At 45.2% G+C, this 15,533-nt stretch overlaps 1 protein-coding gene and 1 non-coding gene across 2 annotated transcripts; one reads left to right on the forward strand and one right to left on the reverse strand.

The window, feature by feature from the left end:
- Positions 1-1,426: 1,426 nt before the first annotated feature.
- Positions 1,427-1,533, reverse strand: LOC129690229 (U6 spliceosomal RNA). Its single transcript, XR_008722239.1, has one exon. It is a non-coding gene; the product is annotated as a U6 spliceosomal RNA (small nuclear RNA).
- Positions 1,534-5,991: 4,458 nt separating this feature from the next.
- On the forward strand, positions 5,992-12,499 carry Ssr2 (signal sequence receptor subunit 2). The gene is made up of 6 exons (XM_055625753.1): positions 5,992-6,054; positions 6,263-6,417; positions 7,182-7,280; positions 8,814-8,922; positions 10,833-10,910; positions 11,952-12,499. The coding sequence occupies exons 1-6, from the start codon at positions 5,998-6,000 to the stop codon at positions 12,060-12,062; spliced, it is 609 nt and encodes a 202-aa protein (XP_055481728.1). The 5' UTR covers positions 5,992-5,997; the 3' UTR covers positions 12,063-12,499.
- The last annotated feature ends 3,034 nt before the right edge of the window (positions 12,500-15,533 follow it).

Genomic DNA, 15,533 nt, shown 5'->3' on the forward strand with positions numbered 1-15,533 from the left:
GGAGATGGTTGTACACACCTTTAATAACAGCACTTGTTTTCTAAATTCTAGAGCTTTAAATTTAGAAATATTTAGAATTTAGTGTTTAGAATTTAGAAGTATTTAGAATATAGAAATTAGTTGTTGTCATCCAGGCATGGTGGTATACATCTGTGATCCCAGCACCCCAGGAGGCAGAGGCAGGAAAGATTGAGGCCAGCCTGGTCCACAAAGTGAGTTCAGGGCAGCCAGGGCTATTGCACAGAGAAACCCTGTCTCAAAAAGCCAAAAATTAAAAATTAAAAAAAGAAGAAGAAAGAAAGGTCCTGTTTTTTCTCCTGTTGAAAAAAAGGCAAAACCTCTTCTCCAACACATTTCCTTCAGTTCTGGAGTTAGCACACATACATGTTGATCTAATTCAGCAGTCCTTCCTAAAATTCATTGTTTTTCAGCAGCTGTAGTACCTGTTTCACTGACACTTAAAACATTTAAGTTCAATAAAGAATTACTTAGTATATTTCTAGGAGGTCCCACATCCCTGTTCTGCTCTATGAGCATTTCCCTTAAAGCCCTGTTAGATCTCTCTACAATTGCTTGTCCTGTAGGATTGTAAGCTGTACCAGTGACATGTTTCACGTCATAATGTCTAAAAGATTGTTGTATTCTAACGGGTACATATTTCAAAGCAACATCATCTTCAGTCTGTAAAGGCATTTCCAAGAGTGTCATCATCTCTAATAAATGTGCAATCTCAGAATCATCTTTTTCAAAATTCAAGGCAGAAACAGACTGAAATCTTGAATAAGTATCAATTCTATGATGTATTAGCATGTGTATGTATCTTAATTCTTCAATCTCTACAAAATGGAACACATAATCTATTGTATAATATTGTTCTAAGGCAGCATCATTAAACAGAATCTGTATTTTAAACTCAGCATATTTCATCTCTATGGGCTACCATTCTAATTCCTCAGGCCTTTGTGGATATTCTCACCTGGAACTACCTTTTTTGCTGTCGCTGAAGGTTCCAGATTGGATTTTTCTGAGGGTTCTTTATTCTGATTTAAAAAAATCCTCTGATCTCAGTTTTATTGCCCTAATCTAGCATTTAATTTTTTAGTCTTCTCCTTCTATAAGTCTGCTTTATTCTGATTTCCCTTAAAGAGGATATAAAATGGCAATCATCACTGAAAATATAATAATTTCTATGCTGATAAGTGTAGCAAAATTATACGAGACCCAGATGCCCTCTCTCATTGTATTTTCCATTTATTCCATTGTAGAAAACATTTTCCTTTTATTCTCCCTAACACTCTCCTTTTCTCAGAGACTTTGTTATGCACATTTATATAACATTTTTACTTATTTTTCTTTCTCTTTCCTTTCTTTGGAGACTTTACTTTCTATGTGCACTTATTCGTCTCTCTTTTACCAGATTTTTAAAACAGACATGGAACACTTCTTGAGTTTGCGTGTCACCCTTGCGCAGGGGCCATGCTAATTTTCTCTGTGTCGTTCCAATTTTAGTTTACGTGCTGCCGAAGCGAGCACCTTTTACCACTTTTTAACTTAATATCTTTTTTAGTATTTAATTTTCTCTAAATTGTTGTCCATCTTCGTGTGGCTTGTTTTGTGTGCTTTTGTTGGAGTGCCTTCTGCCATACCAAGTTTTTTTGCTCTTCTACCTTCTGCTTGGGTGCAGGTTTTTCCATGGTTCTCTAGTCCTTACTGCTGGCTGTAGGCCCTGCCCCAGCCCTTCTGTTCACAGTAAAGAGGCAGTTCTGCCACTTGGCTTGGTTTACCAAGCTGACTGTCCTGGGCCCACCTGCCCTGCCCTGTTGGCCTGTGATGGCACCTCTGACCTCTGCCCACTTCGGGAAGGTGGTGTCAGTGGCTGCATTGGCCACAGGAATGCAGCTGGTCCCAAATGTGCTGCTATTCTTGGCCCTAGCTATCTGTAGTTCACAGGCTCTGTACTTTAGGCTGGTGTACTTCTGGATCTACTGTAGCATGTCCTGGGTCCATTTGGCAATGCAGCTCTGGTAAATTTTTTGCCTGAGGGGTGTGCCTAAGGCTCTGGTCCACTCTCTCTTAAAGGGACCACCTCCTGCCAAGTTACATGCCCTAAATTCAGCAACTCTGTCCCAGCTCTGTGACTTTGTCTAATACCTGAATCTTTTGTTCTAAGCTTGGATTACAGGCCTTCCACATTTGACGCCAAAATCACACAGAGAAACCCTGACTCCAAAAACCAAAATCAGTAAACAAATAAAACAAATAAAGTATGACGTATGACTTGTCCAGACACTTCAGTTAGAATTGTGGTCTCATTCTTTGAACATAAAAATATGTTCTTTTTTCTATTGCTGCCCTTGTTCTCAATGATAGCATGGAGAGCTATTATATTTATTAATTGCTTCAGGCACTATTGCAGAGCAGATATTGTGTTATTCTAATCTAATAATGCTGGTAACTCTCTCATGGCAACCCCTCTCTTTGGAAACTCCCCTCTCTCTGCTCTCTACCTGGGTCAGTCTTACTGGAATCAGAAGTCCTGTCTTATCCTCTTCTGTCCAGCTATTGGCTGTTCAGCACTTTATAAACCAATCAGAAATGATGGAGAACAATTTTTATACAACACTGAGACAGGAGGTACTTCATAGAAATGGCAGTGCCGGGCTAGAGAGGTGGCTCTCTGATTAAGAGCACTTGCTGCTGCTGCTGCTCTTCCAAAGGATCTGAGTTCAATTCCCAGCAACCACAGCTCACAATTGTCTGTAACTCCAGTTCCAGGGGATCTGACGCCCTCATGCAAAACACCAGTGCACATAAAATTAAATAAATAAATCATTAAAACAAGAAAGAAAGAAAAGACAATGCCAACTTCCTGACTGTAGCCAGATCTCTGGGCACAGGAATCAGCATCTGAATACACAGTGCTCAAAACACCCTCCAACAATCAGCCAATGGAATCTCTTTTATAATCTCTGGCTGAGGAACATGTGACTACCTGTGGTGCCTATCAGCATGCTGGCCTCCAGGCTCCCTTAGTATAGTATCATAAGTACCCGTTACATATTTCAAAGTCCATGCTAACATCCTACCCCTTCCTACCTCCTCAGCTACCCTAAACCTCCTCCAGCTAAGGGGCTTCCCTCCCCCCAGCTACTCATCCTTCTTATAACCCTGCTATGCTCTCTTTTATCTATCTTCGGCAATTTTCCCTTCTCTCACAGATAACCTTGGTCATGTTCAGTCTATTTCTCTTCCTGCTCTGCACTCTTCTGGATACTTCTGTATATATTTTTTTCTCTTTTATTTATAATTTTAAAAAACCTTTCGCTTAGCTACACCATGGAACAGTCGTGTTGGCAGTTTCTTTACTGTACCATTCCCCACATACAGTTTAGGTCGTTTGTCAAAAATAAGTTTGGGTGTGTTGTGCCCGATTCTTGAGAGCCCAAAAGATCACCGGAGTCAAATTCGTTGCAAAACACATGAGGCTCTTTTTATTATAAGCTATAGCTTGGGCTCACACCCTAACCACCATAGCGGTTGAGAGCCAAGAGCCTCATGCTCAGGTTAAGTGGTTGATTAAATATTCTAGTCCCTCCCAGAGTGCCCAAAGCAGGAGAATTCCTACCTGCAAGTGTCTATTGGTTGAAACACAAGAGGTGATGTTGTATTTTGAACTGATTGGCTATAGGAAGGCTCCCAAACTATTAAAGGTCTGGCTTCCTTTGTTTGACTGTCCTAGGGAAGAGGGCCTATCTGGGCAGGTTTCCTAGCAACTGTGTCTCTAGTGGGCAGGAAAGAATGCAGTAAGGCTGGTTCCTTCCCACAGGTGGCTGGACATGTCTCCACCTGTCTGACCTTTATTTAGGCTTGTGCTTTAAACTTTAATTCAATAACTCAAAAAACTAATTTTTAATTCTTTGGTCTCTCAGGTATTCAAAATCAGAGACCACAATTCTAACTGAAGTCTCTGGACAAGTCATACCTTACTTGTTTTATTTTAATTTTTTTGTTGTTGTTGTTGTTTTTGGTGTCAGGGTTTCTCTGTGTAGCCTTGGCTATCCTTATCTTGAACCCACAGAGATCTGCCTGCCTCTGCCTCCCCGAGTTCACATTTTACTCTAGATTAATCTAAGAGAATGAACTTGAAAGAGTAAGCACGTAGAAGCAGGAGATACAAGCAGTTTTTATCCTAACTCAGGTGATGGCTCTTTCCCCCATTAGCTGAGCCTTTATGGACTTCCTGAGTGCCAGGCATGCACAGGTTGCACATACGCACACCCAGGCAGAATGCTCATTCACATAAAGAATGAAGTAAAATTTTGAAAGTCTTATTTATTTATTTTATGTATGTGAGTGCTCTATCTGCATGTACACCTGCTTGCCCGAATCGGGCATCAGATGGTTGTGAGCCACCATGTGATGGACTGGGAGTTTGACTCAGGACCTCTGGAAGAACAGACAGTGCTCTTAACCACTGAGCCATCTCTCCAGCCCAAAAAAAGTAATTTTTAAAAATATTAAATTGTTGTGCTGTAAAAAAACAATCAAACCAGACAGTGGTGACAACATAGCTTTAATTCCAGCACTTGGGAGGTGAGGAAGGTGGATCTCAGAGTTCAAGGCCAGCCTAATCTACAAACTGGGTTCCAGTACATGGAGAAACCCTGTCCTCAAATATTAAAAAATAAAACAACAGCAACAAAGAAAACCCTCAATCACTGAGCAGGGTTTGGTGACATACTTTTAATCCCACCTCCACTTGGGAGGCAGAAGCAGGTTATCTCTATGAGTTCTAGAAGTAAAGGAGGTGTAGGAGAGACTGTAACTAGAAATCTTATCTAGTCTGTCATCCCCCAACATCTAGAACAGTACAGGGCACAAAGAAGGGGCACAATAAACATATACTGAGTGTGAGAGTGCTACAAAGGGGGGCTGGAGAGATGGCTCAGTGGTTAAGAGCACTGGCTTTTCCAGAGGTCCTGAGTTCAATTCCCAGCAAACACATCTGTAATGTGATCTGATGCCCTCTTCTGGCCTGCAAGTATAAATGCAAATAGAGCACTTGTGTACATAAATCTTTTTAATTTTTTCTTTTTCGAGACAGGGTTTCTCTGCGTAGCCTTGGCTGTCCTGTGCTGGGATTAAAGGCATCTTTAAAAAAAAAAATACTACAAAAGGGATTTAGAAGAACAGAATTTCTCTGTACATGTGATATGTATGAATACATGCTCACGTGTGTGTGTGTGTGTGTGTGTGTGTGTGTGTGTGTGCATGTGGGGCTAAAGGTCAGTAATAGTTATCTTTTTCTACAACTCTCCATATTATTTATTTTTCTTTCTCTTTCTGAGACAGGCCTCCCAATGCAGTCCTGATTGGCTTGGAAGCTACAAAAATCTGCCTCTGCTTCCCTATTGAGAAAAGGGCTTGTGTCACCACACTTGTACACACACACACACACACACACACACACACACACACACATACACACACACACAGTGGTGCACATGTAGAAGTCAGAGGACAACTTTCACCTGTCAGTTGTCTCCTATTATGTGGGTGCACTGATTTGGGGTGGTCAGGCTGCCTGACCTTTCCCTGCAGTGGTGTCTGTGGCCCTGTCCGGAGGTCTCTATAAAATGATCACATAAGGCAGTGACCAGCCAGCTAGGAAATCTAAGACTGCAAGGAAAGGCTGTGTTAGCTACTGCAGCCTTAAAACAAAGTCGGAGAAGTTTTGAACTTTAAAATTGTGCCTCTGAAGTTTATTTCATTTTAGTTTACTTAAATAAACAGAGGGTTTTCACATGGGGGGGTGCATTAAAAAAAGAGAGAGAATGGAGGACACACAGGAAAGGGTGTATAGGACTCTAGGTAACTCCTTCCTCTGGGGTGGCAGTCGCCACAAAGGGGAAGGTGGGGCTTGTTTCAGAACTACAGAATCCACAAGGCACTGGGCGGGACATCAGTTTCCGGCCAGATCCGCTTCCGGTCTTCTGGATGCTGACATTGTCTTCCGGTTGTCTGTGGCCCAGAGAGGGGTTTACGGTACTCACGGTGAGTTGTGCAGCGGCCCCAGCCCTGGGGGTCCGCCGCGACCCGGCCTGACCGGAAGTGCAGTGCGCACTGCTGCGGCTTCCGCTGTTCCCGGCCCCGCGGCTGCCGACGTGGCTCTGGGGCAGGAGTGTGACGCCGCGCAGCGTGCCTGCATGGCGGTCTTTTCCATACGTGGGTCGATTGTTCACATTTCTCTTTTTTTCCAAAGATGAGGTCGCTGGCGTTTGTGGTGTTGGCTCTGTTAGCTGTCAGTCAAGCAGAAGAAGGAGCCAGGCTTTTGGCCTCCAAATCATTGCTGAACAGATACGCCGTGGAAGGGCGGGACCTGACCCTGCAGTATAACATCTACAATGTTGGCTCCAGGTAACGGCTTGGGGTTAGCATGCCCCTTTCTGGATTCTGAGCTTCCATGTGAGAGAACGTTTGATTGGGGAGTGGGTTCTCTTATGGAGCCCTTCAGCATCGGGTGTCGTGAGTGAATGAATTAATGAATATGCTAGAGGACTTATTTTGGCAGGATGCTTTTTGAAACCTAAGGCATCCCTAGGTGAACTACAAGAAACCGTCTTCCACTTTGGGGCCCTGGAACAAAATGAACTTGTGAAAAAAGGAATGCATACAGATTGTACATCCAATCCTTTTACCTGGGGTGGAGACGCCCAGCTTCCTTCTCTCACCCATGAACACTTTTTGTTTGTTCGTTTTTCAAGACAGGGTTTCTTTCTGTAGCCCTGGCTATCCCAGAACTCCCACTGTAAACCAGATGGGCATCAAACTCACAGAGGTCTGCCTGCCTCTGCTTCCCTAGTGCTGGGATTACAAGTGTGTGCCACCACCACCACCCGGCTCCCATGAGCTCTTTTATTGCTGTTTTTTCTTTTTTTTTTTTTTCCATCTTCATCTTACTTCCCCTATACAGAAATTAGAGCAGGAATAGCTTTGGGCACATTCACTTCTGGAAATTTGAATATTCTGGTGTTTCTGAGCAACGAAATCCAGGCCTTTGTCTAGATTCTTCAAAGCAGACCCAAGTTACTGTTGGGATTTCTTTTGACCAGCAGGTAGATTTTCTGGTTAGCTGCCTTAATTTTATGTCGCTTACTCTTTTTGTTTTTTCTGCTTTCTAGTGCTGCATTAGATGTGGAATTATCTGATGACTCCTTCCCTCCTGAAGACTTTGGCATTGTCTCTGGTATGCTCAATGTCAAATGGGACCGGATTGCCCCGTATCCACTTTTTTATAGGTGATGAGGGCTGGGAGAGGGTCATTGCCGGAAAAGCAGCAGGAGTACTTCAAATAGTCTGGGTGTGGGGCTTATTTCTTGTCATATATCTGGAGAAGATCAGGAAGAAGGATAGTTGTCAGCTGTAGACCCTGAATTCCTTTAAGGAGACACAGACATAAAGATTCGGTTGCTACATATGAATATTGAAGGTGCTTTTCTCTTTTGCGTGCTGGAGATAGATCCAGGCATTCACATAGACTGGGTAAATGCTCTCTTCCTGAGGTGCTTTCAGAACAGTTCGGTGGGATGTTAGCATGGAGAATCTGGGTAACCTCTTAGCCTCCCCTCATACCCTGCGCATGTCTGCTTTCTGATTTGACAATTATTTTGGGGTTTTGAGACATGGTTTCTCTGTGTAGCCCTGGCTTTCCTGGAACCCACGCTGTAACCCGGAGCTTCAAATGCACAGATCTGCCTTATCTGCCTCCCAAATTGGATTACATGTTTAGTGGTCCCCTCCCTGATTTGTGTATTAAAGTATAGTTAGTTTTTCTGTGCCTGCATCTGGAGACAAGAAGATTTCAGATGCCTGGGAGCTATGATTACAGGTTATATCTTATGTGGATGCTCAGAACCAAACTACAGTCTTTGAACTTAATCTCTGAGCTGTCATCTCTTTAACTACGGCTATGAGTTTAGATTTTTTTTTTTTAAAGATTTATTTATTTTGTGCATGAGTGCTCTGACTGCATGTACACCTGCATGCCAGAAGAGGGCATCAGATCCCAGTATAGATGGTTATGAGCCACCATGTGGTTGCTGGAAATTGAACTCAGGACCTCTGGGGGAGCAGCCAGTGTTCTTAAACCTCTGAACCATCTCTCCAGCCCAGTGCTTAACTATTTCTGATGACAGTAAATACTCTCTTTGTATTTTTTGTTTGCTCCTTTTGTTTTTATCCTGTCTACTGTATTTTTAAGAGCTGCTGTCATGGAGTGGGGTGATGCCTGTGGGTAAGACCACTCATACTTTTACAGAAGACACTAGTTTGGTTCCAGCACTCATGTCAGGCAGCTCACAGCCATCTGTGACAAATATAAATTAAAAAAAAGTCTTGCCAGGTCCGATGATGCACATCTGTAACCTAGTACTTCAGAGGCAGAGGCAGCCTGGTCTACGTAGTAAGTTCCAGGCCAGCCAGGCTGCAGTGAGACCCTGTCTTAAAAAAAAATAAAGTAATAGTCAGTGAATGACTTTCTGTGACCCTAAGTTACTATGTATTTTTTTAGGTTTACATTTAAAAATATTGATAATGAATATTTTATAGACCCCTTAGAATTTTATCACATTAGTCGGGTGTGGTAGCTTATGCCTGTACACCCAGAGTTGGGAAGAAACCACAAAATCAAAGCTAGCCTCAGCTAGAGTGAAAGGCTGGCCTCAAACTCACGAGAGAGCCACCTATCTCTGCTTCCCAAGTGCTGGGATTAAAGGCCTTCACCATCTTTTTTTCTTCCTTAACCCTTGGGCTAGTGCTAGCAATGTCTCCCACACAGTGGTCCTGCGCCCTCTCAAAGCTGGTTACTTCAACTTCACCTCAGCGACTATTACCTACCTGGCCCAAGAGGACGGGCCTGCTGTGGTACGTTGTCCAAACCTTGAGCTGCTTGGGCCCCAGTATCCTTAAGAACTCTCCAGTTTCTTCTCAAAATGTGTGAACGATCTGTGTGTTTGAGTGTGAGCATGCATGTACACTGGGTGCCCATCGAGGCCAGAAAGCATCTGATCCCTTGGCTGTTGCCTCCCGTTAAAAACTCTTGCAGACACTTTTCCACGGCAGCTCCTGAGGCGGGTTGACTGTGTACCTGGTATGGTCCTAAGGAAGTCTGGCTTCAATTGTAAAGTTCCAAAACAAGGTAGCTGCAGGAAATGAGAGACTACAGCATCTCCTCCCTTCTGTCCCTCTGCTTTCCCTTTACTCTGCAAAGTTTCATTTGCTCTTCACTTTATAGCTGTCCCTGCCATTTCCAGGCTCCACTGCTGTTCTCGTCCCTCACCTAGAAGGCTCTGTTTACCACCTGAAGGCCACGCTTTTCCGTCTGCTGCTACACACCCTCCAGGAGACTTTGTGTCTCTTCAACTTTCTTTCATTTTATTTTGTTTTTTGATACATCTCATGTGTGGTCCTGACTGGGACTCACTGTGTAGACCAGGCTGGCCTCCAACTCACAGGAGAGCCACCTTCCTCTGCTCCTAAATGCTGGGATTGAAGGTGTACACCACCCAGGATTCTGGTTTTTATCTGCTACTTTTTTTGTTTTGTTTTGCTTTTGAGACAGGGTTTCGAGTCGCTTTGTAGACCAGGCTGTCCTCTAACTCACATCGATCTGCCTGCCTCTGACTCCCTGATTGCTGGGATTACAGTGTGGACCACTGCACCATCCTGGGTGGCCTAGAGCTCACTCTGTCAACTTAGCTGGCTGGGTATTTGTGATAATCCCTCTGCCTGTGTCTTACTTACCAGTGCTGAGGTTACAGATGTAACTCACCATCACTGCACTCGGCTTTATTTTTAAGTAGTTAATTGACTGATTTTTTTTTTTTTTTTTTTTTAATTTACCTACTTTTAAGACAGATTTTCCTATAGCCCACGCTGACCTTTAAACTCAATATGTGTAGGAGGCTGGCCTTGAACTCCCGTTTTCCTCCCTCAGTCACCCAAGTGCTGGCATTACATGTGTGAGCTGCAGTGCCCAGTACTGTCTGGTATTTGGTGGGTTAATAGACACAAAAATCAAAGGCTTACCTGCTACCTGAGAACAGTTTTTGCAGTGACCGCCAAACTCTTGGCCCCTCTTCAAAGCAGTGGAATGTGGAGTAGCCCCAGTCCTCTGGTAATGTACATTTGGGTAGGGCTGTAACGTTTTCAGGAGGATGCTTACTGCTTTATCTTGGCCTCGGTCAGCCTCCTGAAGTAGAAAAGGGCGTTTTCTCCTGAGGAATAAGTCACTGATTGCTGAGGACTGATAACTCCAGTATACACCTTGTCTTAGAGACAGGAAGGGGCCTAAGTCTGGTGGATGAAACTTTGTTTTTGCTTGTGTAGCTAGTCTGACCTGTTTAACAGACACTGACAGTGTGGTGATCCCCAGTATGCGTGATTTAAGCTTTCCTGTCTCCTAATCTACTTTTCTTTACAAAGAGTAGCATTTACAAAATGCTAAATCTGTCTGATTATATATATATATATATATAAATATATATATTGAGTTTCTCTGTGTACCCTTGGCTGTCCTGGAACTCGCCCTGTAGACCAGGCTGGCTTCAAACTCTTCTTTCTTGTCTTTTCTTTACTGATGGATCAAAGATCAAAGCATCTTGCATGTTCTACAAGAACTCTGCCTCTTGACCTATAGCTGTGTGTTCTTTACACACTTTTGCCTGTGTGTGTTGGTAACTAAGTCTAATGCTAGAACTGTGTTGGCCTGAATAACCTGTTCTCAGATGAGGTGCTTTGAGGCTTTCCTTAACACCTTCTTTTTTCTCCTCCAGATTGGCTCCACCAGTGCCCCAGGGCAGGGGGGCATCCTTGCCCAGCGGGAGTTTGACCGGAGATTCTCACCCCATTTTGTAAGTTCTTTTAGTATCGTCTCTCCTTGTGTCCTGCTTTGAGAACATTCTTTTGATTCTGGAATCGCCTTAGAAAACTGATTGATTTGTTCTGCAGTTTGTTGTTTTTATGTGAGAGAAACTGACAGAGACACAGTTTTAGATATATTCCTGATGTAATCATGCCCAGATTTTTTTTCAGTGAGCTCACAATAGCCAGCACCATAGACCTGGCCTTTCCCTCTGATCAGCCTGAAGTAGAAGCCTGACTTAAGAGTTGTGTGTCACTTGGAGGCCTCGATAGGTTCAGCGGGCCACAGTGTTGGGATAGTTGAGTGTCTTATGCCATCATGCCCAGCTGGAGCTTGGAGAGAATTTTTCAGAGCTGACTAAACACCGAAGGAGGGAATTCTTAAGACATAGTCTCTCCCATTAAAAGATTACCTGGGGACTGAGGATATTGCTCCGTTGGTAGTTTGCCCAGCATGCTCAAGGCCCTGGGTTCTATTCCAGCACTGCATGAAACCAGGCCTGGTGGTACTCCTGAACAAAGGCAGGAAGTTGAAGGTCATCATCAACCATTTAGCCAGTTTGAGGCCGGCCTGGGCTATGTGAGAGATACATGAGCAACAGCAAAAGTCCCCGTGATGTCATAGGCTCAGTGAGGAGGCGTGGGGAAGTGCTGCGCTCAGAGTTTACATGGAGGAGCTGGAGGCACCACCTGTCTCATCTAGAGTCCAGAGAGGGTTTAAGCAGTCAAAGCAGCAAGGAGGGGCGGACTGAGAGCAGCTCAGATGTGACTGAAGGTGTAGTGTGATCCAGGAATGGCAAGTGCTTAACAAGCTAGAGTTTGCAGGAAATAGTCCAAGGTGACAGGAGGCTGCACAGCTTGAAAAGTAGACTGGTCTTTAGAGAAACATTGTGTCTGAGGACAGAGGCTGGCAAAGTCCTGCTTACAGTCTGGGTCCTGCTACTCCCTTCTCATTGTATCACGCTCTCCTTTCCTGTTCTGTCCTACATCTGCACCCAGACTCCTAAGCAAACCCTTGTTTTCCTCCACAGCTGGACTGGGCGGCCTTTGGGGTCATGACCTTGCCCTCCATAGGCATCCCTCTGCTCCTGTGGTATTCCAGCAAGAGGAAGTATGATACTCCCAAACCCAAGAAGAACTGAATGCAGTTTCCTCGGCCCTTCTCTCTCAAAAAAACCAGGTGTTTTCCAGACTCCTTAGGGTATCAAATATGCTCTCTTGGCCCTTGGCTCGTGGCCACTTTGTCCTGGATCCTACCCTGAACTCAACCAGATTCAAGGGGCAGCCCTGGAAGTTTGTGAGAGCCTCCTGTTCTCACTGAAGCCATAAAACAGGACTGCTGTTAGCCACAGCTTTGGGCTTGAGGGTCCCACCAAGGTGCTGTTGGTGTATTACTGCTAATGTGAACTCTTGGGGGTCCAGGAGGGGCCCTTTGGATACTGTATGACACCCCCAACCCCTGGCAGCTCCTCTCAAGAGGGTGGAAGATTAAATGAAAGCTATGGGGGCTACATGGACTCTGCCTGGAGTAGGGGCACTTACCAAATGGGTTTTCTAATAAAAACAAATGCCATACCCATCTGTTTGTCTTGTTGTGCACCAGCAGGTGATTTCTGGGGCCCAGGTCTTGAAACTCCAGCTCCAGGGCAAGCCAGCAGACTTCTTGGTCCCAAGGTGTGCTCTATTCTCAGAGATGTGCCTATTTCCTTTGAACCCTTGTGGTCATCTTTTTTTCTCTTTTCAATCCATCATTACACAGTCCTCCTTAAGCCTTCCTCGCTGGCTCTCCTTGATGTCTCCACCATGCCTTGAGGGTCCTGATCTATAAAGAACTGCTTTCTTTCTGAAGAACGGCTCTTAGGCCTATTTCTATCCTACTGTCTTAAGTTCTCAAGCTGTGGGGCCAAGGGTCACATTTCATATCCTGCACATCAAATATTTACATTACATTTCATAACAGTGGTAAAATTACACTATGAAGTAGCAATGAAAATAGCTTTATGCTTGGGGCCACCACAACATGAAGGGTTAGCACCAGGAAGGTTGAGAACCGCTGGTCTAGGCGGTGGTTCCAGGGACAGAAGAGGTGGTTCAGTGGCCAGGAGCACTTGCTGCTCTGTTGACCTTGGGTTCCTGTTCCAGCATCCACACGGTGGCTCATAACCTCTAGTTCTAGTTCCGAGGGATTCAGTGCTCTCTTCTGGATGCTGCTGGCACCAGGTGTTCACAGACATAAATGTAGAAAAACAAATTTTTTGTTTTAACTTTTTAAAGATTATGCCTGAATGTCTGCCTGCACACCAGAAGAGGGCACCAGGTCTCTGGGGATTAGATGATTGTGAGCCACCATGTCATTGCTGGGAATTGAACTCAGGACTTTTGGAAGTACCCAGTGCTCTTAACTTCTGAGCCATCTCTCCAGCCTGACAGAAAAAAAAAAATTTTTTTTAAGATTTATTTATTTATTATGTATACAATGCCTGCACCCCGGAAAAAGGCATCAGATCTCATTAGAGATGGTTTTGAGCCACCTTGTGGTTGCTGGGAATTGAACTCAGGACCTCAGAGCGGCCAGTGCTTCTAACCTCTGAGCCATCTCTCCAGCCCCTGAAAAAAAAATTTTTTAAGGATTTATTTATTATTTATACAGTACTTTGTCTGCATATGTGCCTACAAGCCACAGTAGGGCACCAGATCTCATAGATGGTTGTGAGCCACCATGTGGTTGCTGGGAATTGAACTCAGGACCTTTGGAAGAACAGCCAGTGTTCTTAACCTCTGAGCTATCTGTCCAGCCCCCCCTGAATTTTTTTTTTTAATTATGTTTTAAAAAACCAAATGGTATCTATTTTGGACTCGAGATATGGGTCAGCAGTTTAAAGTATGTATTGTCCTCGCAGAGGATCCATACACCTGCCTGCATGTCAGGTGGCCTTTAATTCTAGCTCTAGTGGATCCAGCACCCTTTTATGACCTGCAGGCACCCCCACATATATGTATGGAAATGTTACTAAAGGAGATAGCTTCTCTTGAGTTTGAATTTATTTATTGTTTTGAGATGGGGTCTCCTTATTGCATTGCTCTGGTTGTCTTGGAACTCCCTTTGTAGACCAGGCTGGCCTCAGACTCACAGAGATCCACCTGCCTCTGCCTCCTGAGTGCTGGGATTACAGGCGTGCGCCACCTTGCCCAGCAATGTTTGTTTTTCAGGCCAGGAAGAAGTGCTGGGCCTCCTAAATTGGGGCCCTCTTGCAGCCAGTGGAAAAAAGCAGCTTTGGCTGCAGCAGCGTTGTGGAGAAGCCACTGTAAACTGACTCTGTCCAGCCCAGGAATGCCGTGGTCTGAGAACAGCCTCCCAAGCAGGAGGGAAACCCAACAAACACCGGCTTTGTTTCTGCTACCAAGTTTCCCCTTTCGATTCCGCTCCTCAGCTCCCCTGCCCAACCACTTTAACCTTTCCTTTACCCAACTGTGGAAGCCTCTTGGTCCCTGGAAGATGAAAAGGACATGGAGGCAACGGGAAGCTCCAAACGGGGTGGCCCTCAGGCAGCTCACATCCCTCCTTCAGGCCCTGCAGCTCGGACACCCCAGCGACAGACAGGTCAGAGAGCAAGGAAGAGGATTGCTCTTGCTCATCACGTGGTGGTGGGGACCGTGAAGAGGTGGGCAGGTAGAGGGGTGTGTCAAGTGAGGAGCCCATTTGATGGGATCTTGCCTGGTACTGCAGCGTCCTTTTCAAGGGAGGGAAGAGCTGTTTCCCATGTGTGCTTTCTGCCGGAGAGAGTTAAGTCATAGGAGGAGGGCTCTCCTGCCCACAGCAGGATGGACTTGGGCAGGTGACAAAAAGCTGTTCACTCTGGGTGGTCTCTTCTGGAAAGCTGGGGAGCTCACTCCTCTTCCCCGCACAGCTCCACCCTGTGAAGTGGCACTAGTGAGGAAGGAGATGAAACGAACCCAGGAACTCACAGATGACAAGCGTGGTGAAGGCAGTGAATGTCATGGGTACTTTGAAAAGAGGCCAGAGTAGATAGTTCATCTCTCAAGAGATCAGCTGCCTTGGAGTCAGGGTGGAACTTGAGCCTCCCTTCAGAAGTGGCTCTGGAGGGCATAAGCACTCCTGAAGTCTGTAGACAGACGTAGCTGAAATAGTTGGCTTCAGCATTGCCCTTGTCACCCTCAGGAAATCTGGTAGGAGGGTGAGTGCCAACAGCACTCTGATGGGCGGTACAATCTCACACACATACCTACATACACACACAACCTCAACAGTGTGAACCCTAACTCCTGTTGTATGCAGATCTGTGAGAGCAGACAGAAGTGAGCAAGAACCTCACTGCCCTGAAGATTGGGTGCCCAAACTGAGGCTCCAACCTGAAAGGAAAGATAGCAACCCTGAGGCCTGCAGGTGCTAGGTCTCTTCGACCAGCCCTGTAGCTCTCCTGTGGCATCCAGGCAGCATCTCGTCCTCGCTCAGCCTGGTACCAGAGGAAGCCAGGTGCCTCCATTTCTGCTCTCTTCACATCTAGGCCTTCAGACCTGAGGAAGATGGAAAGAGTATGGGAGCCTATACTGCAGGCAGAATAGGGCAATTCGGTGGGAGACAGGAAGTTGTC

The sequence above is a fragment of the Psammomys obesus genome, unplaced genomic scaffold, assembly GCF_907164565.1.
Source record: "Psammomys obesus unplaced genomic scaffold, mPsaObe1.curated_primary_1811, whole genome shotgun sequence".
NCBI lineage: Eukaryota > Metazoa > Chordata > Mammalia > Rodentia > Muridae > Psammomys > Psammomys obesus.

Bases quoted from the DNA above. Each gene is read 5' to 3' on its own strand.
- Ssr2 (XM_055625753.1), top strand. From the start codon at position 5,998: ATGCTGACATTGTCTTCCGGTTGTCTGTGGCCCAGAGAGGGGTTTACG. The intron at 6,055-6,262 runs GTGAGTTGTGCA...TTTTTTCCAAAG, and splicing joins AGGGGTTTACGGTACTCACG to ATGAGGTCGCTGGCGTTTGT. The intron at 8,923-10,832 runs GTACGTTGTCCA...TTTCTCCTCCAG, and splicing joins AAGAGGACGGGCCTGCTGTG to ATTGGCTCCACCAGTGCCCC.